The sequence below is a fragment of the Strix uralensis genome, chromosome 2 (genome assembly GCF_047716275.1).
Source record: "Strix uralensis isolate ZFMK-TIS-50842 chromosome 2, bStrUra1, whole genome shotgun sequence".
Taxonomy (NCBI): Eukaryota; Metazoa; Chordata; class Aves; order Strigiformes; family Strigidae; genus Strix; species Strix uralensis.
The window spans coordinates 136216241-136241112 of NC_133973.1; the positions used below are offsets into that span (position 1 = coordinate 136216241).

General features: G+C 48.5%; 1 protein-coding gene across 2 annotated transcripts in view; it reads left to right on the forward strand.

Annotated features, from left to right (window-relative positions):
* The first annotated feature begins 770 nt into the window (after positions 1 to 770).
* MAP6 (microtubule associated protein 6) overlaps positions 771 to 24872 on the forward strand; it is a 44866-nt gene continuing 20764 nt past the window's right edge. For both annotated transcript variants that reach the window (XM_074860522.1, XM_074860523.1), the window contains exon 1: positions 771 to 1574. In XM_074860522.1, coding sequence (XP_074716623.1) covers positions 835 to 1574 — 740 coding nt within the window. In that variant the 5' untranslated portion in view covers positions 771 to 834. The remainder of the gene's footprint in view (positions 1575 to 24872) is intronic.

Below are 24872 nucleotides of genomic sequence, written 5' to 3' on the forward strand. Positions count from 1 at the left end.
GTGCATGTGCATCCATGCACGGGCGTGTCTTACATGTGTGTGTGCGCATGTGTGCATGTGCGTGCATGTGCAGGCATGCAGGGACGTGTCTTATGTTTGTTTGTGTGTATGTGTGTGCATCCATGCACGGGAGTGTCTTACATGTGTGTGTACATGTGTGTGCGTGCGTGTGCATCCATGCACAGGCGTGTCTTACGTGTGTGTGCCTCTGTGTGTGTGCATACATGTGCATCCATGCACAGGGGCATCCTACATGTGTGTTGCCTGTGGGTGCGTGTGCATCCATGCACGGGCGTGTTTTACATGTGTCTGTATGTGTGTGTGCATGCATGTGCATCTCCATGCACAGGCGTGTCTTACATGTGCGTGCCTCTGTGTGTGTGCATGCGTGTACAGGCATGCAGGGGCGTGTCTTACATGTGTGTGTGCATGTGTGTGCATCCATGCACGGGAGTCTTACGTGTGTGTACGTACATGCATGTGCATCCATGCACGGGTGCATCTTACACGTGTGTATGCCTGTGCGTGTGCATGTGTGTGCTCACACGTGTGTGCAACACCCCCCACTCCCCCCTTCCCCCGCGCCCGCCAAGCCCCGCCCCCACCCGCCAAGCCCCGCCCCATCCTCCGAGGCCACGCCCCCGCCCCGGCCACGCCCCCGTCCGCCGAGGCCACGCCCCCTCCGGTGCGGCGAGGGCGGGGCGGGCTGCGCTGCGCTGCCCTGCGCGCGTCCCTGCGCTGCGCTGCCCTGCGCGGGTCCCTGCGCTGCGGCCGCGGGGTGCGGGTGCGCTCCTTGCGCGGGGTGGTGGGGGGGAGGTGGGGGCCGCCGCCGCCATGGCGTGGCCCTGCATCACCCGCGCCTGCTGCATCGCTCGTTTCTGGAACCAGCTGGACAAGGCGGACATCGCCGTCCCGCTCGTCTTCACCAAATACTCGGAGGCCACCGAGCACCCCACCGCCCCCGCGCATCCTCCGCGCCCCGCCGCTCCCATCGATACCCAGCCGGGCGGTGAGGCGGGGGGCGGAGGAGGAGGAGGAGGAGGAGGAGGAGGTGGGGGGGAACCGGCTCCCGGTCCTGCCCGGCCCGGCCCGGCCCCGCACGCTTCTCCCCCGGCCGACTCGGTGATGCGACACGACTACAAGCCCTGGAAGGTGCAACGCCCGGAGCCGAGCTGCAAACCCAAGAGCGAGTACCAGCCCTCGGATACCCCCTTCGAGAAGGAGACGCAGTACCAGAAGGATTTCCGTGCCTGGCCCATCCCCAAACGGGGGGACCACCCCTGGATCCCCAAACCGGGACCTTCCCCCGTCCTCGCCCTGGACCGCGGTTCCCCGGAGAAAACAGCCCAGGAGAAGCGGCGGAAGGGTCTCCCCGAGAAGAAGGAGGAAGACCCCGAGGTGGAGGATGAGCAGCCCAAGGGGGTGCGGGCCGGGGATGGGAGAGAGAAGGGGAGGAAGAAGGCGGAGGAGGCGGGCGGGCAGCCGCCGGACGCGGGCAGGGGCAGGGCGGCCGCCGATGCTCTCAACAGGCAGATCAAGGAGGAGGTGGCGGCGGGGGTCAGCTCGTCTTACAGGTGAGAGACCCCCACACACACCCCCATCCCGACCCCCAACCCGCCGGCTCCTCGCCAGCCCCTCTCCGCTCCCCTCTTTGCCCATCCCCGGGAGGGACAGCCCACCCTGGGCGCTGGGCGAATAAGGCTTTGAATTTTTTTTTTTTTTTTTGGGGGGGGGGTGTTGCTGATCTGCCCGGGGCGGGGGGGGCTGTCCTTAAAATTCCCCACCTCTCTGGGTGTTGTTGGGGCGTGGGTAGGTGCTGTGCAGGTACTGAATACACGGGGGCTTTTTATTGGGTGGGTTTGCAGAAGGATTGAGCGTGCGTCCCCCCCATCCCTCCAGCATCCCAAAATTCAGAGACACCCACCACCTTGGCTTTTGGCAGAGGGAGGTTTGGGTCCCTTCCCCGGGATGTCCAAGTTGCCGCTGGTCCTTTCCCAGCGCATCCCTGGCTGCCGTGGGGCGGCCAACCCGAAGGACCAGCACCCCGAGGGTCCCAGGCGCGAGTGGGGTGCCCCACGCGCAGGAGGCTCCCCTGAAACACCCCAAGCCCGTAGCATCCCCGAGACAAAGCATCCTGGGGACGCGTCGGGATGCGGGTGACACACGTCCTAGGCCGCTTGGGTGGGGCAGCCTTCGGATGCTGCCATGTTTAACGCGACGCGGCTGGGGGTGGCACATCCCTCAGTGTGTCTGTGTCCCCCCATCAATAAGAGGTGCCCTTATTTCACCCCAGGAAGAGACCCCCGTTTGGGATTCGGAGCACGAAACTCCTTGCCGCAAGCTGCTGCTGTTGTTTCTCTCAGGGTGAAGGGGTCGGATGTGTTGGGAATGCAAAACAAAAGTGACGGGGTGGCTGCCCTGCGCCTCCATGTGCAAGGAGGGTTTGCTGCGATTGTGTTTTCCAGAGCTTTCCTTGGCAGAGCGCACGGCCACCGAGGCCGGGGTGGAGGTGGCGGAGAGCAAAGCTGGGGTTTGTTGTGATCAAAGTGTCATCGCGGCCTTTCTGCTTCTCCCTCTACCCGTGTGAATGCTGAAGTGTTTGTGCCATTACAATATTGATGGATTTGCTTCCCCAGGGGGGTTTAGAGGTGACACCCTGCCGTCAAACAGGTAGTAAATTCCTGCAGCTTTAAAATGAAGCTGGGTTTTGACCCCTCTGTCCCACCGGTGACTGTGTGGCACGGCAGAGCTGGCACTCGCCTCCTTTCCCATGTCCCTGGGTGGGAAACAGTTCAAGCAGTGAGATTTTGATTTTTGCTCTAGTTCGGCATCAGCTCTGGCTGTTGCTGGGGATGTGAGTGATGCTGTGGGCTCAGGTGCATCCAGGTGCAACAGCGGTGGTTGGCTGAGATGTGAGAAAATGGCCAGGGATTTTCAGGGTCTCTGTTTTGCAGGGAGGGAGGGTGTGGGGAAAGGATTTTCCAGAAGTGACACAGTCCTGTCATCTGTTTTGGCCAGCTGTGATTTTTGACTCAGCTTTTTGTCTGGTCATCTTCCAAGATCTGGGCTTATGTCAGCGATGGCAGGACTAAAGCAGAAAGCTCTCCTAGAGCTGGAGAGCTGTTGTGTTGCTCTCTTTCAGTGGTGCAAAGGATAATCAGACTTATTTATTTACATATTTAAATGCAGATTGCTCACCCTCCTGTCTGCTCCAGCAAATTCATACAGCCACCGTCGCAGCAGGGTGGACTGTGCTGGGTTTCCTCCCCAAGCAAAGGGGTTGGGTCAGCTCAGATGTTGAACCCAAGAGGAACTTGAAGGCTTCAGCTCTCCTTCTGTTGCTCCTCAGCTTTCAGGACACCCTTAGGGCTTCTTTCTCCCCTTATGTCCTTATCTGCTCTCCCACTTCCACACTTTTCTTCTTTGCAGCATATTGCAAGAGAAGTGTTTGCTCTGATGCTCAGCCCTGGAACATAAGCGCCTCTTCATTAATGCATAAGTGATGTTGTGGCTAATTGTTCGCGTTTTCTGTTCAAATTAGGCATCTTTTAAAGTTGTTTATTGTTTGGGTTCTTTTTAAAAGCCAAATTCTCCAAATCCTTATTACTGTCAAGAACCTTGCTGCTCACAGGAGTCCCTACTGGGTGGGTTTCAAACATCTCCAAGGATGGAGACTCCACAGCCTATTTGGGCAAACTTTTGGGCCACCCAGCAGCCAAAATTATCTTCTAGTGACCTTTTGCTAGAGAGGAGCAAGGATGGCTCACTTGGGGCTTGTCCTCCATGGCCTCCGCTGGGCTTGTGCGTGGATGAAGGCTCGTTGGCAGCAGAGAACAGGGGGAGATTCCCTTACAGCCCTCTGCCACCGCTGCAAATCAGCGTAATGTGATGCTCCAAGGCTGGGAAACAATTCCTTAGTGAAACCGAAGAGCACACCAGTAATGGTTTTTAAACTCTCTCTGTTCCCCTGAGTATTATTTCCAGGTGAGGGAACAGAGCATGGGATAAACAACTCGCCCAAGGTCATCAGGGAAGTCCGTGCTAAAGGGAGGAATTCCCTTTTCTCTTGGTGTAACCTCTTTATGCCAAGACAAATTAATATCGCGGAGACCATGTGCCTGTGGCCTCCTTCCAGGTCTGCCCAGAGCTACAGAGCAGAGGTGATGCCTGGCAGTGATGGCCATGGTGATAGGATGAGGGGTAACGGTTCTAGACTGACAGAGGGCAGATTTAGATGAGATCTAAGGAAGAAATTCTTCCCTGTGAGGGTGGTGAGGCCCTGGCACAGGTTGCCCAGAGAAGCTGTGGCTGCCCCCTCCCTGGAAGGGTTCAAGGCCAGGTTGGATGGGGCTTTGGTCAACCTGGGCTAGTGGAAGGTGGCCCTGCCCATGGCAGAGGTGTGGAACTGGATGATCTTTAAGGTTCTTTCCAATCCAAACCATTCTGTGATTCTCTGATATGGAGGATGGAGGCTACTCCCAGCCCAAGGGATGGATGATTTGATTACATTAATGTTCGAGCCCAGAAGCCTTCAGCAAGACCAGAGCAGTTACGGCAGGGCTGTGCATGACTGCAAGAGACTGCCTGTGCCCAGAGATCCTACAGAATAAATAGGGTTTATTTATATTATTCATCTTTATATTATTTGTCTTTATATTACTCATCATTTTATTTATATACATTTATTAAATATTTATTTTTATATAGGATTTATTTATGTATTTACGCCCAAATAAATTCCCCTGGCCATCAGGGGAAACAGTGGGAAGATGTCTTCATTTCTAATGGTTTCCAAAAGTGAAGCGACTTCCATGGCAAGATCTGGTTTGAAGCCATCGACAGCAAGTAGGTTTGAAGGTGATTGAGTCATGCATGATGGCATCTGCTTGCCAGTTAGTGCCCTGTGACTGTTCACCTCTTTAGCTGTGGGGAAGCTGAGGCAGCGGTGCTGTTTGACCTACCTGAGCCCCCATAGTGCATCTGTGCTGGGTCAGGGTGCAGCTCTGGGGCAACATTCTCCTGTTTGCTGTTCTTCTGGGGTCAAGGTGCTGGAAGCCACCGCTGTGACTGGGTGTGACAGAGGTTTCCAGCACTGAGGTGCTTCTTGCCTCAGTTTCCCTCCCCAAAGCAGTGCTACAGGGGCAGGTTGCATCTCCCTTCACCCCTTTCTTCTCTTCAGTCCTGCTTCTCGTGGTGGCCTCTGGACCCTGAGGGACCAAGTAAGGACCGGGGCATCCTTCAGCGAGTAGGAATACGAGGTTTATGTGCCTGACCTGACTTCTAGATAGGAGTCAGGACCCAGCCTGGGGGCTTTTCAGATCCATGGAAAGCTGTTGCTGCTGGACGGAGCCTTTTCTTGTTCAATGATCTGGTGTCTCATGGAGGATCTGGTGATGTCATTGGGGGTTTTATCTGTATTGGGCGCAGAGGTGGCCCTGGTGACCCCTGTACTCGAGTGCTTGGGAGGGGACTGTGCCTCCTGAACTCCTGGAAGGCATGGGCAGATCTCTTCTCCCCACTGCGCCGAAGGATAGAGGGGGCTGGTGTTGACCCTGGGGGTCTGGAAGCAGAGGGAGTAGGTGATAGAATGTGCAGACAGTGGTGTTTGCCCATGGAAGCAGAACAATTAGAAGCACATTTGGCAAAAATGAAAGAATGAATGAATGTTTTCCATTTTTGTTTGAAAATGATGGAAAAATGTTAGAATTAGGTGTTTTCTGGGTGGGTTTCTTCCTTCTTTGTCTTGCATTCTTCTCCTTTTGTTACCTTTATTCCCTGAAGAAAAAAGATATAAAAGGGAAAGGGGAAATTTCACCCCTTTTGCAGAGTGGCAAAATGATTACTAAGGTGAATTTTCCCCAAAGAAATAATATTGCAAAACCTAGGTTTCAACGAAAAAGAGATCTTTTCTTTAGCAAAGCAATTATTTTTTTTTCCCTACCAATTTCCTTTCCTATCAGAGGAAACAAAACAAGAAAGGCTTCAATGGAAAATTTTGGACTGCCTCTAGTATTAATGAATTGCCTGTTGCTAATGTTCTGTCATTCATCTCAAGCCCTGGAGGTACTAAAGATGTGGAGCAAATGAGAATTTGTAGTAGCTATAGAGATGAATGAGTCAGTGCTGGAGACTTGCTGTGTGTTTTTCTGAGATACAGAGGAGATAATTTAGGGAGGGGTGTCCACGCAGGAGGGCTGGAGCAAGCTACAGGGGGGCAGGGAATTCATGGTCCATCATTATAGTTGTGGAAATGGAGGGCTGGAAGGACCTCCTGAGATCATCTGGTCCGCATCCCATTTCTGGGGAAGGGGATGATATATCTAGACCACACCAGGTTGATTTTATCTAACCTATTCTTAAAAATCTCCAGTGGAGGACATGTCCCACCTTGGTGAGACACCCGGCAACACCACTCATACTGTCAGATCTGCCAAACTTGGTGGGAAATTTTCCATTGCCTTCTGAAATTTCAGATCCTATCCATAGGCTGGGTCTGTATTAGTAAATTAAACAGTTCCAGGACATGTTCCCAGGCATGGGGACATGATCATTTACACTCTTCAGTTGTTGAAACGGTCCTCAGCCTGCTTCCCAGGCTGGGTTTGGGTGTGGGTATGAGCCAAGAATGGATCCCAGCAAGCAGCTTGGGTGCAACCACCTTGTTTTGAGGATTAAAGGGGTTTAATAGTGTGAGTGTGGGCTATCCCAGGCTTCAGCCCCAGAGAACATTCCTGGGCAGATTTAATTTCCCAGTGTCATTTCAGCTACGAACTCCCCGTTTGGATGACAATGTCATTGAAGTAACCCATGTGGGTAAATGGATCCTATTTTGCTTTCAGCTAGGAGGAAAGGGGCAGGATGTTTTCTTCCATCCAGAAAAGGCTGTTCAAAGGGGTGTTCAGCAGCTCTGGCTAAGGCTGAGCTCTGGCTCAGCAGTTACTTGACACGTACCTTTAGCAGCAGGAGGAGACACGACCTCTGCTGATATGAGTGTGAGCGTGTAATAACCACGAGTGGAGGAAACTCTTGTATTTACTAAGACACGAAGAGGATGGAGATGGGTGTTGCAGACAGTCAGCTCTCCTGCCGCGCTCTGCATCTTGATCTCCTCTGGATATAGTCCACCAACTGAGAAAGGGTCTTGGTACTGTCTCCAAGTTGGAGATACTTGGTATTATCTCCAAGTTGGAGTATTTGCCAACATATTTCCTGCACTCTTATTAAGATGGACAATACCCAGCCCCAAAAGCCAACTGGGAGCTGCTCAGCAGTGTAGGTGGTACCGAATTTTGCGGCTTTGACTGTGTGCAGGCTGGACCTGGGCTGTGCGTGCTGTAGGACAAGGTTGAGCAGAAGGAAGAGATAGAGGTGGCATTCAGGTGATGGAGTCAATGTACTTGAGCTCCTCAATGTCCTCTGCTCCTGCTCAGCTGTGTCACCTCAGCAGGGACCTTTAGGCACACAGGACTGGATGGGACCCTCTGAACCAGTAAGTCCAATTATTTAGTTTGTTGTTTAGTCTTTACAAGTAACACCCTGAGGCTCTGTCTCAGAAAACTAGGGAATTTTTACTTGCACGATGCCAGCTGGAAGGGTGTACCAGGACCTCAGTCTCTGATGGTTTGCAACCATCATCTCATTTCCAGTCTGAGTCAATGGACAGGCTATAGTTTGCTGTTTTGTTGGCACTGGGTTACTTAGTGCTTTTCTCCTATCTGGAGATCACTGCTCAGTGTCTCCAAGTACTGTACGACATCGTTTGACTCTGTGGTGAGCAAGTCAAAGCTTTTTAGTTTCCTTTTTACTCCCTGTAGCAACCATTTCTCTCTCACTCTTCCTAGATGGAATGACTCGTTCTTAAACACAGATGTTGTCCTTTGGAGCTGAGGTCCCCATTTCTACTGAGACTTACATGTCCTGTTTGTGGACATCACGGATGCGTTATGAATCCCGCACCCTATGGTAACCAGGACCTCCATGTTGTTCTCCTTCTTAGGCAGTTACATCCTTGGAGCTCCCATCCCATAGCAAAATATCCTGGTGATTAGTACCGAGCCTAGAATTTAGTACTAATAATTTTCATCCCATTCTGAACACAGCAGTCAAGGTCAATCCCTTTCTTCCTCTGTGATACCCTGATCCTCTTCCGTATTGGTGCTGCCTACAACGTGTTGTTAGGAGGTCTCATCAGTGTTGCCCTACTTTTTTGTGCCAAAGTCAACCTTAAAAATGTTAAACACTGCTAACCTCCTTCCAGGCTGCAACTCAGCCTTTCAGTGCTCATCACGGTCATTTCCCTTGCCCAGTTTCTCGTTGCGCCGATATTCATATTCACTGGCTTAATTAATAATTTCCCACGTGGCCCTGTATCAAATGCTTTACTGCAACCAGATAGATTTCCACATTTCTTTTGTCTGTTAAGTCAGTTATCTTATCAAAGGACATGTCAAATATCTCTCCTTCTACCCCTCTGGTCACTGCCATGTCTGTTTAGACCACCAGCTTCTCCTGGATGCAGGAGCAGATGCTGTAGAGCAGACCCCACTTTCCTTTGGCGGCTTCCAGCTATGCTGTAACACAATAAATAAAGAGAAGAGGAGAGGAATCAGATAATTTAGACACCAGGACTTTCCCTGTCTTTCCTTTGCCAAATAAATCACAAACAGCCGTCGTAAATTTGTCTTCTCTTACATTCAGAGCCTGAACTTTGCTTTTCCTGTCTCCTACCAGCTGAACAAGCCTTTACTGTCAAAGTACTTCTGCACTCTGTCCCACGTCAATCCTGCTTTTCCTTGCTCTTAGCTGAATGTATTCACAGCACTAATGCTGATATCTTCAGCTAAGCCTTGCTGCGCCGGGGCAGGAGCATGGATGCTGTCCTGCTAGCATGGCCAGCAGCACCAGGCAGGAGGGGGAAGGCAGTTTTAGGAAGGTTTTATAGGATGGAAGTTTTATTTCTCTTGATTTATAACTCAGCATTGTGGATAACCTTCTGATGTCCTTTATATTTTTGTATATATATATACACACACATACGCACACACAAACCAAGCTGTTCACTAAGTTACTGCTTTATCCTCCAACTTGTCTCTCCAAGTCCGACATTGCAGGTGTTATGTAGTGAGCACATTTTGCTTTCTATTAATAACTCCTTTTGCTCAAACGGTGCCTTCACCTGAAGGGACCCCGCAGTGCTTTGCAAACACGGTGTGCGTACGGAGAGAATTCTGCTGCTTTGGGGAGCTGGCTGCAAGCTGTGATGTTGAGACTATAAAACAGGGTGTTTTGGTGCTGGGAAGGTGGGGAGGCTGCTTTTTTTTTTTTTTTTCCTTTTTTTAATTTTTGTTGGGGCTGTAATTCAGTTTTGCAAAGGAGGATGCATTTGAGGGATGTTCTGAGGTTGATGGGTGGGTTGTCTGAAATGATGTGCTGCTCATGCCTGGAAAGAAGGGGGCTGGCTCCCATGGTAAAAATCACTGCAGCTCCTGTAACACAAGCAGAATTTCCTGGGGGTGAGGATATGGTCCCTGTCCCTGAGGATGCCAGCTGCACAAAAAGACACCTTGAAGAGGGGAATTTAACCAGTGGTCCTAGGGGAGCAGCTTGTTTTAGGAAGCACTTTACACAGCTGTGCAGTGGAGCAGGGAAGGAAATATTCCTGCTTCACAGCCCACCTGGGATGTGCAGCTGGGGACGGTGCTGTGTGGTGCAAAACAAGCAGGTGATGAGCAGCGTGCCCCATGCAGGGGTGGGCTGGCATTGGGGTACAGCCCAGGGACCCCACATCCCCATCCATCTCCACCTGCAGGGACTCGCCAGGGTCTCTCTTCCAGGCTGCAGTTCAGGAGCACAAAATAATATCCCCGGTGAAGATTTTTATTCATCACTTCATTAATCAAAGCATCTCCCAGCTTGTCCTTGCTGCCAGCAGATTTGTAAAGCCTTGCTGTTTGGCTGGTGTGTGGTTGCTTAACACCAGGCTTTACATTCATCTGGTTTTAACTCTAGAAATACCAAAACAGAGCCATAAATGAAAATGCAATGCCATTTAGGCATTGGTTACTCCATCTCCACTGTATGGGCAAGGAAATCCAGGCTGTTGTGAGCCATGGACTGGCTGCCGACAGCTCCGCATCCATCTGTAGGACTCCGGCTGAATGCAGTCGGCTTTCTTCTGTGTGGCAACATCTTCCCCATGTCAATTAGCTCTTGCACGGTGTTTATCCGCCCAACCTTGCAGGTGCCGTCTTGGAAAGTGGCCAGAGATTTCTCGCTGAAATACTTTGCAAGGTCGCTGGTGCCCTGCTAATGTTGCTTGGCTGCCGCTTTTCTTTTCTGGCTCTTTGAAAGGGTTGAAGGTACATGGGGCTCTGCAGGTGCTTTGTTGCTTATCCAGCTCAGAAGGGGAATAAAAATGAGGGTGTTTAAAGAAAACAGTGGCCTTCTGGAGTGGAGCTATTTATTAACTGCAAATAGCAAGGTTATTCTGCTCGTAGAAATCAATAGGGCTATTCCCAACAGTGCTGGGGTTGGCACAGGGGTCTTAGCTGAGCCCAAAGCCCAGCGCAGCTCTCCTTCTCTCCCCAAAGCCCTGCAGGACCAGCATGTCACAGAATCCCAGAATCATCTGGGTTGGAAAAGCCCTTGAAGCTCCTCCAGTCCAACCATGAACCTCACCCTGACCGTTCCCAACTCCTCCCTCAGCGCTGGGTCAACCCGACTCTTCAACCCCTCCAGGGATGGGGACTCCCCCCCTGCCCTGGGCAGCCCATTCCAACGCCCAACAACCCCTTCTGCAAAGAAATCCTTCCTAAGAGCCAGTCTGACCCTGCCCTGGCGCAGCTTGAGGCCATTCCCTCTTGTCCTGGCGCTGGTTCCTTGGCTCAAGAGACTCATCCCCTCTCTCTGCACCCTCCTTTCAGGGAGTTTTAGGGTGTGATGAGGTCTCCCCTCAGCCTCCTCTTCTCCAGACTAAACACCGCCAGTTCCCTCAGAACTCTGTCCTCTTGCAGGATCCCTGCTCTCTCTCAGGATTAAAAGCTCGTGCCTTGGAGTTGATGTCTCAGATTTTCTTCCCCATGCTCATCCCAATCTCGCTCCTCTTGCACAAGGTATGAGCAATATGCTTCTTGTGGGACTCCCGTGTGTTAGGGCTAGCTGTCAATTAAATGATGCTTAAGTGCAATTAATTATTAGGTGAATTAGTTAATGTTTTCCTCCATTTTGTACTTTTTCTCCTAATTCCTTCCCACTAAATCAGCTAGAGAAAGTATTGTGGCCACACAGGTGGAGGGGAAGATGGGCAGAGAGTTCGTCTCCCAAAGAAAGGGGAATCCAATCTATTTCTTCCAAAGCAAAGATAAGCAGACATCTTAGAAAGCACACATTTATGGAGAGCTGGACAGTTTGGGTTTTCCAGAAATCCAATTAGACCAGCTAAAAATTTGGCTTTGGGAAGATTGGAGCTGGCCAGGCCAGTGGGTTGCAGTAAAAAAATCTCAATTTTGTGTCTGGGTGCCAGGTAAATGGCAAGAGGAGAGGTTATCCAGGTGCAGGGGGAGGAAATTCTTCAGGCTCAGCCCTGACTGCTGAGCTTCAGGCTTCCTCCCACATTTCACTTTGCCTTTCACCTTGAAGGAGGCTGTGCGTCTGCTCTCAGGCAGGCAGAGTTGCCTGAAAGCAATCACTGCATCATGCTCTGATGGGCTGGAAACACAGGCAGGGACGTGAACCCTGACTGGTGCCATTCCCAGATTTGGGCAGCAGTGGGGCTGATGGTTGGTTTATGGGCTGAGACCTTCAAGGAGGAGCTGCAGGTGCCCTCAGGGTGCCATTTCACTCTGAAGGGGCGTCTCTTTCTTTTATCACATCTACTTTGACTGTGGAGCTCCCAAGCCCCAGTGGGAGGTTGAAAGAATGCTCAGCATCTTGCAAACTCTTTTGCAGCCAGAGCCACGTGTCACTGCCAGTGCAACAGGGCAAACTCTATCGCTGAAGTTCCTAAAACTAAGGGCAGAATTAGCTGCAAAGGTCTGATTTTTCCACTTTGCTGGATTTGTGGAGGCCAGCATGCTGGGTTGCAGATCGAGACTTGGAACATGCTTTGTGCTCTTGTTATTTAGATATAAAATGGATGTGCAGAAGGTCTGAGGTGGGGGAAGAAAGGAAAGATCCGAGGTTGCAAGTGCGAGATCCTGTGAAGGTATGGAAAGCCCTGGGTTGGGTTTGCATGGCGTTGACATGCCACGGCTGGGTGACAGCCTCCTTGCCAGGTACCCAGAGCATCCAGGGGATGAACGCACCACTCTCAGCCGAGCTTGTCGCGGTGTCGGCCAGTAGCTATGGCAACTCTCACGGAGGATTCCCGGGGAGGGATGTGTTGGCAAGCAGCCCGGCGGAGGGAGGACACAAGAAAAACCACATGTTCCCTCCCGGGAGCTGGGACGAGTTTCGGCAGCATCGTCGTGCAGAGAGCCCAGGGAGATGCTGTTATTGAAAGTTGCGGTGCTTTTTCTTCCATCGGTGGGGTAAAAGCCTCTGGCAGCGCTGCGGCATTGCAGTGGCGTTGGAACAAAGCTTGGTGCAGGATGCTATAAGGGGAGAGGTGATTTTATTGTCTCTCGTGGAAATGCTCCTGCAGCTCTGGATAACCCACAAGGCTGGAAGGGTCTGCTGCATTCTGCCAGTCTGATTTCTGGGGTGACAGAACAGGTTGTTTCAGCCATCAACTGCCTCTAGCATCTCCAGAAAGCTAGCTGGCCTTCAGGAGAGATGCAAAGGTCCATTGCTTGATCCTGCCCCAGAGCATGGGCTGAATTGGATGGGTTTTGAGGTTTTCCCCAGCCCCGTTTGCCATGATTCCCCTTCTTGATTGTTCTGGGGCAGCTAACTAATGTGCTGATCCTTGTCCATGGTGGAAAAAGAGGTTTCTCTTTTCTGGCCAGTTGTGTTTTGTCTCTCACTGGCTGCTCTGAGAGCTGGAAACCCTCAGAAAACTCCAGCACATGTGTTGGCTTAGAGGATGTTTTTCTAGTTGAGCTTCTGCTGGTACCTCTATTCACATCTGAAGTCTTGGTAGCACTTTTGGTCAGCTTTTGGAAAGCCTAGCTCATGGACTTCAGTGGTTATGGAGGCCCTCAGCTTCAGTATAGACCAAGGGTCTTGCAGGGTGGTGCAATGTGCGAAGCTGGCAGTGAACAACTGGAAGATGTTTCTTTAAACTCAACATGCCATTGCTGTGAGTTGCAGCCAGGTGTGCCTGTCCAGCCCTTCCTATCTCAATGTTTGGTCTTCCAGAGGTTCTTCAGCATGTCTAGTAGTCTTTCAGTGGTGACATACACATTGTCATCTTCTTCACACCCTGTTGGGGAGGAGGGATGCTCCCAAAGCTAATGCTGGGATCTGGAAACCAGGGTTTTGACCATGTTACACCGATATTCGAAATGGAAATTGGGTGGGAAGTCAAACTGGATGATGTGTGAAATTGGAAGGGAGTGAGGACATGGTGCTTTCACATGAGACTTTTGACATGATGCAAAATAGGGGGAAACAAAGGTATTTGTATTGTTCTTACAGCATGGAAAGGGCTGGGATGTCTGAAGGTGATACGCTGCTGTATAGGCCACTTTCATAGCCTCTTTCCTCTACTGTTGGGGCGAGATATAAGCACTGAAATACATAGAGGATGTATTTTATTTTAATCTATCAAAATGCTTGCAAACAACGCTGACTGATTTAACCCGGTCCCTGTTCTGGATTTCAGCAGACACCATGTTCCAGCCCATATGTATATTGCTCAGTGTAAGACCAGAGTCTGGTAGTGTCCAGGTCTGGGGCTATGCCCTTGGTATCGAAGCTGCATGGGTGTGTTACACAGAAGGTGAAATGAGGGGAATCACCGTGGCCCTGATTGCTGCGCCCACTCCATCCTTCTGCTGATGCCAGATGTGGAGGCATCCCTTGGGAAGCTGCAGAGGTGTTGCAGATGTGTTCAAAGCTTCTGCAGGGACAAATGAACATGCCTCAGTGCACCACGGAGCAAAAGCAGAGCTGCTGTGCTGCAGCCGTGTGGCTTGAAACATGTCCAGGTGATCACATACTCACAAAATATGGTATCATAGGAAATCAGTACATAACATTCAGTGTAAGACCATATGGAAGGAGAAGATGTTTATTTACAAAACGTATAAATAAGTTGCCTTCCCCCCTTTCTTTCACAGATTTCATTCCTTTACACTCACCCCATGCTCACAGGTCCTGAGATGTCCACGTTCAGGTGGTCTGGCCAGGATTGCTGATGAGCAGCACATGGGCTAAGGCACACCAGCTTTTGAGTTCTCATTTAACCTCTCAGGTTTTTCTTGTCTGATGACTACAAACTCATTTTTGGACAGATCTTTTATATCACTTAGGGGTTACTGATCTCAGCATCATCCTTGATAGGGCTCATCAGAGCTCTAGACACATCTCCCAAGAGCTTGATCCAAATCTCAGTGGAGTCAGTGGAAAGAAAACAAAACACTACATACTCAGCTTGGAGCATGGATTCTTTTCTGCATGAACATCACAGTTTCAGCTAGCAAGACTACTCATTTAGCTCCTGCATTGCATAGACCCAGCATTGCCGGGTCAGAGAAGTGCCGAGGCCTGCACAAGCTCACAGCACAGTGGAGAGAATGAGCCAATTCATCCCTTCTGTATAAGACACAACCTGCCTTAAATATCCCTCAGGCAATTTAAATTTACAGCACTACTTTTCTCCCATAGTTGTAACCTTATTGCAGTTAGGAGGTTTTTAAGGGTGGAAAGGGGCATTAGGACCATCCCATCTGAGTGCCTGTACAGCGCTGTATTTCATCCATGTAGTCTTGTTCCGAGTCCTTCACTTGTGTTTGGCTAAATCATTTTGCACACTGGAATGGGAATTCAAAGAGAACTTGACGTATTGGAGAAACAGCCTGAAATAAATAAGAAGCAGTTCAGGAGAGGTGAAGGCAGGGTATGACACAGAGGTAGGAATTATCAGAGGTACTGGTGCAGATGGGAGCAGCTGGTGCGGTAGCATTTCTGCAGTGAATCACAAATCACACATTAGTAATGTTATTTCATTAAAAAAAACCCCAAACCACTCAAAAAATAAAAAAAGTACTTTGGGGCAAGTACTGTGCTGAGATTTATGTAGAGGAATTTGGCATGTAAGATGTGACATTTTCCACACTAGTAAAGCCTCAGGTAGACTCTCTTATTCAGGTTTTGGCTTTGTACTTCAGCATAGCTGTGGACCAGAGAAAGTCCTGAGGACACCCATTAGAGAGGTCAGGAGTGCAGAAGACATGGTCGTTGCAGAAAGCTCAAAGTATTGAATGGGTTTGGGTAGAGAACAGAGCACCACAGAGAAATGGATCGTTGTCTTTGCATATATGAAATATAACGGTCCACTGGGATGCTCGAACCCGCTGTAGTCACAGTCAAGAGGAGCAAGACTTGGATGTTGAAAGTTAAAAATGTACTAAGTGCTTTGCTGGAGCAAGTCTGAGGGATATTGTGCATCTCTGGAGATGCCAGCAGGATATCTCCACAGTCCCTCTCTTTGAAACTAGGAAAAAAAAAAGTCGTTATCATTCATTCCCTGCATTGATTTTCTGTCTGCAGTGACCTTGGTGCTGCTTGCTATTCTTTATGCTCTCCAGGGCACAGGTTGGATCAAGCAATTATAGTTTTAATAAAAGGTTCCTGGGTGTATGATGACATTTGATTCATATTATCTTGATGGCTTCTGCTGATCCTCAATCATTACCCCCTGCCCTCTCCTACCCACCATGCTCCCAGTCCTTTATCCCATATTGGGGTCCAACTGTTGGAGTCTTACCCCACGTTGGACTTCGTGTGTCTTTGCGACCAAGACCCAATAACCCGTTAGCGGGCTCGAAGCCTGCTAACACGTGTGCGTAGCTGGTGATTTGAAATCAAAAGTATCATCACTCAGCAGCAGGGATTAATATGGGACCACTAATCCTGCCCTGCCTGGCTGCAAACCACCGTGTGAGGAGAGCTTGCATGGACAGAAGAGCCGGCTCTGCATGGGTATGACAGAGATCGATGGAAAAAACCCTATCGTTAGGGGCAGGATCAGGATTTGATCCGACAGAGCAGAGGAAGCATTGAGTGCAGCCAAAAATTGCCTCTTTTAACTATTTTAGCTTTGCTTTCAGCAGAGAAAACCCAACGTGACAGCTTCAAGGCAATCACTTTCCCCGCCCTCCTTTGGGTTGATTTTTCTCCTGGCTGGAATGTTAGTTATTTTTTTGTAATGCAATATTTAATTATTACTTAATATAAACATTTTATGAACTGTTATAACGGGTGAATTATTTATGGGAGGGGAAGGAGTGCTTTTTCTGAGCCTTTCTGCTCTGTTGGCTGCAATAAATATCAATCTAGGAGTGTGTTTAAAACATGCATGCTCTGCCTGGGAGACAACAACAGTGCTGCCTTCTCTCATCTACTCTCTCAATTAAGTACCTGCTTAACATATCTGTCTCTAGCATGTTTTATTTCTCGATTAAGCTTGGAACAGCTCCAAAGGAAGAAGTATTTGCAGATCGTCTTATTTCCAAACGCATGTTGTTTACCCAGTGCATACAAATGGCTCAGAGAGGATGTAAACATTTGCTGCGTGCACAAAAGTGCTTAGTAATAGCAAATCCTCCTTCCAGTTCTTTGCAGAAGCGTTATAAAACTGGTGCTTTTCATTTTTAGTTCCTAAATTTACCGCCTGGGAGCTTTTTTTTTTTTTTTTTTTTTTGCTTTAGGAAAGGGATTGCAGTGCACACTTTTGTGCGCTGGCAGCTGGGTTTTGGCGGGTAGGTCTGTGATTGCAGATTGGTTGCAGAGGGCGTGCAGTGGAGGGGTATTTTTATTCACTCCTACATTAACAATATCCTTCTTGGGAAGTGGGTTTCCATAATACAGACATATTTTTAGGGCTATTTATGGCAATGTTACGATGGCACTGTCCTCTGGACCAGGTGTCTCTAGAGTATCGATGCAGCACTGTCAAAGCAAGGGGCCCATTTGCAACCTCCTCTGGATGCTCCAGGCTGGGTCTGAAGGTGCCAAAAGACCCCAGGACATCCGACCCCTCGGTGGTAACATCCCATCGGCTTCCAAAGCCATGTCGATGCAAGGTGCTCCTGAAAATGGGAATGGTCTCTGAGTCTCCCGGGTTTCTGGGGTTTTGTCCCAGTCTGCGCAGCTCTTCGGGCTTTGTTTTCTGCACACAGCATTTCTAAATCCCCTTTGCTGGCACAGACAGCCGTGCACATACCCTGGGATTTTCTTTCATCTCTTCTTGGTTTTAGCTCCCCAGCGCACGTTACACGCAGGCTCTTTGCATCTGGAAACAGAAAACCACGTCTCTACTCCACTTTCTCCTCCAAAGGGAATAAATCCTACACTTTGCGTGCTGCTTATTGCTGTGTGCCATGCCTTTAGGTTCCAGACACTCTAATTTTGGGTCTCTTTTCAGCTTCATACCCTCTCCTTTGGAGCAGAGCACCAGCCTTGGTAGCAGAGGGCCATCATCACGCGCGTGTGAGCGCTGTGTTGCCCCGATCATTTCAGTGTGCTCAGAGCGATGCTTTTGATTAAGCACAGTGAGGGGCCTCTGAACACCAGCACCTTTGATGTAAAGACACAACCCATTTTGTCTGTGCTTCACTTTCAGGGCTTTCCGCTCCTTGCAGAAGCCCTTGGAAACAGCCAATTAATTATAAAATAACCTTCTTCCAGAATCTACTTTCTCACCATTTCCTGTATAAAGCTTTCCGACAGTCCTCCTTATCCTCTTTTATTTCATGATGGCTTTCACGAGGACAGCATGGTACCAGCAATGACCAGTAATTGCTTCGTTCACTCACATCGGTCCTTGTTTTAGCTAATTAGGAGGAGATTTCACAATACAACCATCTGCTCCAGTGCCTTGTGCTGTCTCTTTCCCAGACTCCCCTGAGACAGCTTTGATGGTCCCAGTATTTACCGATTTGGTATCATGGGACTAATCCAGTTGTTGGGGAGCTGGAGTCGGTGAGTTCTCCTTATTACATCGTTATTGATGCACGAGTGATGCTGATGGTCTCCCAAGCTTGCAGAGGTGGGGAAATGCAGAGCGTTTTCTACACTAATTTTCTCATTTCCTACAACTAATCTACTTTTGTGCCTCCTGTGGGCAGGGATAGCTTCTGAAGAAAGGTGGGTTAACTGGAAATGGCATGGACTTGAATAGTCCACTGTTAAAAGTGATACACCTTAATGGACCTAATTCTGCTCCTCATTACACCCATGCAGCCCCGGTGATTTGTGGTGGTGTGTTTTATGGTTTCCTAGAAAAAAAACAAACGCATGGGCATATTAAGCTTTGTCCTCTTCCCAAAAAAGCCTTCCTACCTGCCATTTCTCCTACACTGTCCTGCTAAACTGTCTGCCAGTCTGCTCAGCCCAATTTAGTCTTTCCATGGTGCTTTAAAACAGCACCCAGAGCAATTTCAGTGTAATTTCCCCGTGTTTCCTCCCCAGTAATTCTACATAGGTCATGCAAACTCTGGAGCAGGAGCTTTGCACCTTACCATCCACAGCACAAATCAAATTTAAATCTAGATTTTGCAGCCCTTGAAATAAGGCAGTCATAAGGGTAAAGATGGGGGGGGGGATCCGACTCAGCCTTTCATTGCTTTCCCTTAGAGCACTAATCCTTTACCTTAAGATTGTTGCTCAAGCCTCAGCTCTCTTCTTTCATCTACTTAGTTCACACCCAGCTCTATTATGGTTCTTCAGTTAAAAAGAATTACAACCTCTTAATTTCAACTAAATAAATATTCAACGGGTACATTGCATGGGAAGGCATATAATGGAAAGCAGAATTCAGCCCTCTCTGTCAAAGCCAGCAACTGGCTTGTCACTTTTCTATGCTAAAAAAGTACTTTAGATTCATTATATATATAAAATCTTGTAAAGAAATAGTACGAGCTCACGTATATACACACACATAGGCACAGCAGAGTCAGGTGATTGGACCAAATGTAGGTTAATCTGCATCCACCCATGTTCTGTATTGCATTATTCAAGGCTGTGTAATTGTCACACTCACGTGTCGTGTGTAGCCCATCTCCCCATGCCTGACTTCACCTGCTTGTGTTACACGCTTGGGACACAGTGGAAATGCAGCTCGTCAAGCTGCAGGACCGTTTGCTGTGAAATATTCATCGTGTTAGATCTGGTACCCAAGCTGATGGATTCAAAAATATCTGCACCCGTCAGTGGGAATTCGCAAACCTGCGTGCCGTGGGGATGGGTGATGTATAAAGTGTCATGGATTTGAATTCTCTTTCCTTTTCTGAGAGTAAGATGTTATACATCCAAAGCAGGTATATATAAGACATTTGGATTATATGTTATTTTCTATATTTTACTTTGTAGCCTGAAATAGGATAAAATTGGGTGTCTTTGGAGCCTAAGCATATGTGTGTGCTTTGCTTTCACAGGCAGTATTTTAGCTTGGAGGCTCTGAGCTGTTGAAGTGTAAAATCACTTAGGAGATACCTGGTTGTTACAGCACCCAGGTTTCAGTGGTCTAACAGAAAATAAGAGGCCATCCTGGTTACATTTTGGCCTCTAAGCTGAGCTGCGGGCTTCTCTAGCCTGTAGGCATCTAGGAGACGTATCCGTTGGTGTGAGCAGCAGTTGAGGCTCTGACCTTGCATCAGTGTCTCCGTCAGCTCTGCAGGATCATTGAAGGAGGAGGGGGGATGCTGACAGGAGATGGCAGGGTTAGATCATGTTTTTACCTAGCATAGGCAGTATGTACAGAAGAAATATGTGGTATTTGAGATTTTCTTTGCATTGGACTTCCAGCAGCACGTTACTGCTCCAGCTCAGTGCGAGGAAAAACTTGAATGCCACATATTCTGGGCATGAAATTTGCCATGGGGCTTGCTTTACTGCTCTTCTACTTAGTGGTCAAGGTCCTTGTTCCTCAATGCCTCCTCCATGAACGTTCATGGGGATCCTGATCTGTGATCTCCCTTTTCCTAGCATTTGCCTTGTTGCCATCTTGGACATGTAAACCTTTTGAAATCAGGTGTCTAGGTCTTCTATTAAAGCCCATGCCAGAATTGCTTTCATATATTAACTGAAACTCAAGACTGTGTCTGACTAGTTGCCTCATTTTTCATGTGTACGATTAAGTTTTCGGACACCTGGTGCCCAATCAGCATATGAAAGATATTCAGATACAGTCACATAGTAGCTGCTACAGTGAGGAGCAAATAATAATGCCCCAAGTCATCAATTCAGTGGCAAAACAATAGCTGCTATTTAAATTTCACCATCTTCCTCCTTTACCTCCTTTACTGCTGAATCAATTTCTACTCCTGTGCCAGGATGAGCAATTACACTGTCATGCAGACTAGAAATGAAATCAAAGAGCAACGCTAATTTTGAGCTGCATTAGAAACACAGAAAGAAGGGAAGTAATGATTCCCTGAAGGGAGCAGAAAAATACAGCTAGTCGAATAACGTTGCTGCGACAGAAGAGCTATTTCGTGTCAAACGTCTATGTCCTGACCTTCCTTCGGAGAGACCCATCCTTCTGCATCTGTGATTTGGATGATAACTGAACAAATTCAGACCAAATCCTACCTGTCATCCCCAGCACCACCCACCTCCATCTTTCGCCTCAAGGGCAAACCTTGCGGTTCCTATGCAGCTGAACTGCAGTATCACTAAAGCATCCCCAGGTTGGACAAGTGCCAGGATCTAGGGAACAAGAGCTGGTGATGAGCTCAAGCGGCTTCACACCAGAGCTTCCAGGAAATTCAAGGCAGGAGGGTTTCCCCAACAGTCCCTTCCCAGCACTACAAGGGTAAATGGTCTTCATGAAAACCACCAGCAGTGTGAATAGAGCAATTTGGGCCAGAGCTGTTATCAGCGGTGCTGGTCAGTGAGATGCACTGTCCTTCATCTCCTTGGACAGCAGCTCTTCAGTTCTGTAACCATCTGGCCTGTCATTGCTGAAAGATAATGCCTTTGGATTCCCTCCCCATCCTGCTGCTGGATCTCTGGGGTGGTCTGATCGTACTATGAGTTTGCGAAATGCAATCGCTTCGTTTGACCTGGAAAGCTTCATTTTCCCTAGCCTTCGTTAGTACATCTTGCTGCAGCAGGCTCTTACAAGTCACATCGTGGATTCACATATAGCTTTTGCAGTGTGGTCCACCAAACTCTGATTCAAGAAGTCATTTATGCCCATATTTGCATGTAAGGAGCAGCTGAGAGGCGCTGCGCGTGTGCTGAAGTGTTTTGCTGAACTGAAATAATGCATTTTTGATTCATCTCTTGTTCGTGTCTTCAGACACTTGAAACGAGGTGCTGAAAACATCTCTCCACCAAGAATCCCACTGGAGCCAAAGGCTCACGAGGCCACCAGCCGAGCACAGCTTCAGTGTGCTCTTTGCATGGCGATGGGCAGAGGCAGGCAGATTCAGCTGGAGACAGACCCAGCGTTGCCGCAGGCGGCTGCCGGCCTCTCTGTATCCCATCGGATATTTGAATGAGTTCACTGCACTCAGCATGAATAGCACTGAAAAATCTTTGCACTTGAAGAAGAGCAGAATTTACAATGCTGTGTTTTCTTTGCAAGTTCTTCCACTTTTCATAATATGAAGGTTTCTTCTCAAGGATTTTTCCCTCTAGAACCTTAATGGATGAGCCTAGTTAATTCATGTGTCCAGACCTTGATGCAGCCATGCAGTTGTGCATGTTGTCTTGCAGGGGAGGCAAATACATGATGCTCTTTGGCTCAGCAAACTCTCACAAGAGCACTTTGGCTCTCCTCACCCTGTTTATGTTTCTGCAGCCCATCCAGATCTGCCTGTGGCAACACTTTTCCCAATCCTGATCTTGCTACAGCACCCTGTCAATAAAGATGGGTTTGTGTCAAAGCACCCATGCCATGAACTGCTTCGTTTGTTTAACCTTGTGGCAAATTTTAGTCATCTGCCCATTTGGAGGACAAGGGGGATGAGACACTGTTCTTGCTCCAACCAATTGGAAAATAGACACACAGACCATTAAATGAGATGTTAGTAGAGCTTTGACCTGGCCCTGACCCATTTTCCTGGGGTGAACATGACATTTACAGATGGGTTGTTTCTGCTAAGCATGCTCAGAAATGTCAGGCTGTGATCACCCTGGGAGCTTTCCTGTTAGGCTGCATGGAGTGTCCTCGTTGGTGACACCACCACTGAATGCACCAACTTTACAGGCTTGAGCTTGTATGAAGATAGCACAGCAGCTTCTGTGGAATGGCCAGCATGTGTCCCTTCATCAGCAGGGCCCCATATCTTATAACACCAAGGGAAATTCAGAGAGGTATAAATGGCAAATCTCCACGGGGTTGTGATTCACATCAGGAGGGTTCCTGCAGTCTCACTGCCATTGGGTTTAGCCTCTCTTCAGATCTCCAGATGGACCTTCCCTTGTTTCTGGCATTTCTGCAGTGGGATCTCCTGGTGTTGTCTTCCCCAGAGTCCACACTTTTCCCTTTGGTGGGTATTTAGCCACCAGGAGGTAGGGAGGGCCTTGGGCTGCTGGGCTGTAGCAGATGCTGCTGGATATCCTTTAGCTGGCTCAGATTGTGCCTTCCCCATGGCTGGCTGAGCACAGGGACTTGGGTGAACGCTGCAGGAAGAGTGGAGCTAAGGTGAAGGCAGCAGTGGAAGGAAGGAGATGATCATGGGGGTGATGGTATTTACCCTGAGGTCCACAAAGTGGGCTTTGTGTGTCAAAGGTGCCCAGATGTGGCACCAAACCTGAGTGTGGGGATTTATCTCACCCTTTCCTATCATACATGGACCTCTCCACGCTACCCAATATCCCAGTGGCTGACTATTCCTCATGGATGGTCCTCAACTCTCCTATTTCTCTGTGCTGAGCAGTGACAGGGCTGTTACTCTTGGGGTTACTCTCCCACAACTGTGTTGCTCTCTCAGCTCCTTGCCCCTCTGCAGTGTTCACCATCACCTTCAGTCCTGTATTCGTGACATTTTAACGTGACAGCATGTGCAATAATTCTGCCTCCTTGGAAGGCCATGCTCCATGGCCCTCAGGCAATGCAATATCCATGATTTGTGGGCTGCTGACTCGAGCAACTTTTATAAATGGATCACAGCATGGTTCTGCTCTGCCAAATGACTTGAATTCATCCTTTTTAGTACATTAATCATATCTTGCTCATGGCTTGCTTCAGCCAGTGCTGAAGTCACCTTGTTGAGGGCTCAGCACTTTCCTCCTCTTCTATGCCAGTGCTGTACTTGATGGGCCCTAAGCAGGGATGTCCACAGATACTGGTCCCTCCCCATCCTGCTCACACTTACTCCATTGTGCATTGTCCAAGTTTCAAATTCACGCATTAAGACATCACATTGTTTTAGTCTTTGTACACAATTACATGTTGGCTCATCCAAACTGACTTGCTCTGTGCACATATATATATGTGCGTGTGTGAATGTCTTAGAGGTTGATTATTAACATCTGGGAAAAAATAGTCTTGGGCACCAGGAACTTCATTATACCATTCACAGTCTCAGTGCAGCTTTACAGTAAATTATTGTGTACAAGATAATAGCAGGGCATTAGAGGATAAAGCTGTCTTTAAGCATCCACGTAGGAGTTGGAGACAGGGCACTTGATGCAGCAGACAACGAGGGAGTAGTTCTTGCACTTGCGGTGGCAAATTTTGTATGTTGGCAAGACCATTGCAATAAGAGTTGGTTGGATTTGACCTTTTAACCAAGGGAGGCTGGGGTGAGAGATGGGATGAAATGGTTGAAGACAGTGTCTTGGGGTGCAGGAGACATCTTGTGTTGCAGTAACATGTCAGGCTGTCAGAAGCAACAAGGAATCATCCAGGCCCAGGATTTTAGACTTATTTATCTGGGAAGCAAGAATATGTTTCGCTGTTTACTATTGCACGAGTGACCTGAGCATGGGACAGTCTTCCTTTATTGTTGAAAATGTGTTAGGAGTCATGTTTTGGCTCTTGCAGAACAACAGCCATTGATCAGGCTTATCTTTAAAATTAATTGTGTTTACAGGAGGATACACCGCCTGTTTATATTGACTCCAAATTGAATTTTTCTGTTCACGTTAGAAAAGAGAACCGCTTTAGGATCAAAACATGTGCATGTTCCTCATATGAGCAATCCTTTGTGAGCAGAATTTGCTCGCAGTCCAGCTAGTCCGGTATCTTCTGGCTGATCACAGCCAGGACCAGACAACTGGAGGGAGATTGGAGGAGGTTCCTACAGCGTGGAAGAGCTCCTGTTTTGGCCCATAATGTGTAGAGGACAGCTAAATTCTGAAGAGCGGTGTTAATGGTCATCTCGAGGATGTGTTGCTGAAATTTCCTTTGATACCTCTGAATATTCTCAATAACCATCTAAACAGCCATGACTTAATTAAATCTCATTAAATGCTGGACTTCAGTGACCTCCTTTGACATTGAGTTCCAGAGTTTGACTAGCCATTATCATTGATTTTGGGTTTCCCACTGCTTCATTTCATTGAACATCTCTTTTCCTGTATTAAGGGGGAAAAGGGAGCTGAAAAATATTTGGGAGCAAATTATACTCTATTCCAGAAAAGCAAAATAATTTGAAAATCTCAGACAAATTTGCTACTTAGTTTGGCCAAAATGTGTATTTTTTTCATTGCTCTTTTGTTTAGAGGAATATTAAGGAGAAATGTGATGTTCTGAAATATTTGTTGTGAAGCAGTCTGATGTTTTATTTCATAAGGGGATTCATAGTCTTTTCATG